Raw genomic sequence first — 2,480 nt, forward strand, 5'->3', positions numbered from 1 at the left:
GAGTATTGCGTTTGTCTTGTGCCAAGAGTTCAAAATATATAATTAAATTGTTAGCATTTTGCAGATGCTTTTAAAATATGATCAAAAATTAACCAAGAAACTTGTTTAAGTGGCAAGTGGCGCCATCTGTTGGTCGACAGTGGCGGGAGAGAGAGAGAGAGAGAGAGAGAAAAAACTAAAAAATACAACAAAATATTGAAGATATTTGCAGCGTAAATGAACTAAATTTCTGGGCTATTAGGGAATATAAGGAAAGGAAAAACTTGTAAGTTTTTCATGGTGGCGCCATCTGTTGAGCAGTTGCTGGAACTCAATTACGCAAGCGAAACCACAGCGATGCTGGAAATATTCGAAGAGTTTGCACTGCTAAAATTCCATATTAAATTTGAAACTAATAAAAGCATGCTTAAGAAATTTATTTGCTCCGCTCAAGTAGATATTCTGTGTTTATATTAGTTTTTGCGAATGTCCAAACATTCTATATATAGATAGATGTATATATGTATATATATATGCCCTGGCTTCCCCTTTTGCAGCTCCATTTATGCCTTCATCAGCTCGTTGACGTGCTTCTCTAGGCAGACCATAATTTGGAACGCCGTGTCACAGGGATTGGCACCGGTGGTACTGCCGCAGGCTTCCAAAGCCTTTTCGGCCTGCCCCTGCATGGGTCCGTCCTTGAAGAAGTCCATTATCTTATCGTCTTGTAGCACTCCTTTGCTATTCATGAAGCCCAGCTTGGCCATGATGCACTGCGAGGCACACTTCACATTGTCCTTGACATCCTCCAGCTTCACCTCACCAGATTTCAGACCATTCAGCTCTTGCTCCGTAACGCCATTCTCCGTCATGCAGCTGGAGACAACCTGCTGCGTCATTTCGGGCTTCTGAGCCTAAATTCAAATATATGAGATTTAATCTGTAAGCTTCACTCACTCGATTCGAACTTACCACCACATAGCTAATCAGGCAGCTGAAAAGCAAAATGCATGCAAATTTGGACTTCATTCTGAGCTTGTTCGTATCACACTAATTTGCCCTTAGCCCGAGCTGCACTTTTATAGTCATTCGGCGAATTTTCTAACTGCACATTTCATGCTTTATTTCAAATGATGATGTGGATCTAGAGCTAGTTACGCTCGCTGCACATATGAGTACAGTGGCTGCAATTGTCACTGCCATGGCCAGAGTGTGTCGTAATGCGCGAGTGTAATTAGTGTTGAAATCATTTGATAAGCGTGTCAGATAAGCGACAAAGTCGGCTTAGTCTAATTGACTAAATACAATTTGTAAAGTTATTACAGAACATGATTTGATTCTATGTTACTAAAATACAATTTGTTGAAATGACAGCGAATTTAAAAAATTTTTTATAAACTTTTAGTATTGTATTTGAGTAGGAGAATAGAATTTTTTTATAGCTAGAACTTAAGCTAGGATGAAAGTTTAGATAAAAAAAAGTATCTTACGCTATATTAATTTATTTAATTTTTTTTATTTTATTGTAACAGTTTACAATAAATTGTAAGGCTACAAAAAAAAAATATTTTAAAATTCTATATTTTTATAAATTTTATATACTTCTTTTTCAAAGGCTTACATTATAAAAAGTATATTTTTATATATTTTCTATTTTGTTTGTATTCATAATTTAAAATTAATTACTTTCATATTTGTTTATATTTATTTATGTATTTATTATTTTATATTTAACATTCTCTACCCTATTCTTTTCTTAAAACAATTCTTTACAATTCCTAAATTGAAAATTTTCGAATTGATTAATTTTATGCGTTTTATAGCTACCGCTTAGATTTGATATAGTATTTAAATTAAAAAGTTGTTCATTCATTTCTAGATTTATAATATATTCTATATAATATACGGTACTTTTATAATTATATTATATTTATATTTTATATATTATTGTAATTTATTAAAGTTTTAAAAAATTCATTTCACAACTATTTCATTGTCTGTTCAATAAATTTAGTTTCTGGTTTACAAATTTTATTTTATTCTTAATTATTGCACACATTAGTTTAATTATAAGATTAAAATCTATAAATATTAGATTTTTTGCCGAAATACATTTGTTACCGTCCAATGCCCCGGGGCTGTCCATTGAACCGCAATAAAATGCACGCTTTTCAGTTTAGTGTTTTCCCACTAAATATCTAGATTACAGTTGTTTTATGTATTTTGTTTTTGTCTTTTTGCAAGCATTTTATAAACATGCAAAAAGCGTTTGGGCATATTAATTAAAAACGTTTGATTGTTATTATTCATACATTGCAATTATCTATTTTTTCCCACCATTTCTATATTTTCTGCGAGCGACGCTTCATTATTTTTGCATTAATGTAACGTTAATTGCATTTTGACGATTTTGTGTTAATTGCCTTCGCATTTGCTGTTGTGTTTATTATAATTTAGTTAGTTATTTGCAATATTATTATTAATAATTTGCCGGTATTGAG

The 2,480-nt window shown here is 31.9% G+C and overlaps 1 protein-coding gene across 1 annotated transcript; it reads right to left on the reverse strand.

Moving 5' to 3' along the window:
• Positions 1-401: 401 nt before the first annotated feature.
• Obp56g (Odorant-binding protein 56g) lies at positions 402-1,110 on the reverse strand. Its single transcript, XM_018009255.2, has 2 exons — positions 952-1,110; positions 402-893 (listed from the first exon to the last, which is right to left on the reverse strand). Exons 1-2 carry the CDS (start codon positions 1,006-1,008, stop codon positions 543-545), a joined length of 408 nt encoding a protein of 135 aa, XP_017864744.1. The 5' UTR covers positions 1,009-1,110; the 3' UTR covers positions 402-542.
• Positions 1,111-2,480: the final 1,370 nt, after the last annotated feature.

This window comes from Drosophila arizonae, chromosome 5 (assembly GCF_054131065.1).
Source record: "Drosophila arizonae isolate 15081-1271.41 chromosome 5, UAZ_ARI_1.0, whole genome shotgun sequence".
Classification (NCBI taxonomy): domain Eukaryota; kingdom Metazoa; phylum Arthropoda; class Insecta; order Diptera; family Drosophilidae; genus Drosophila; species Drosophila arizonae.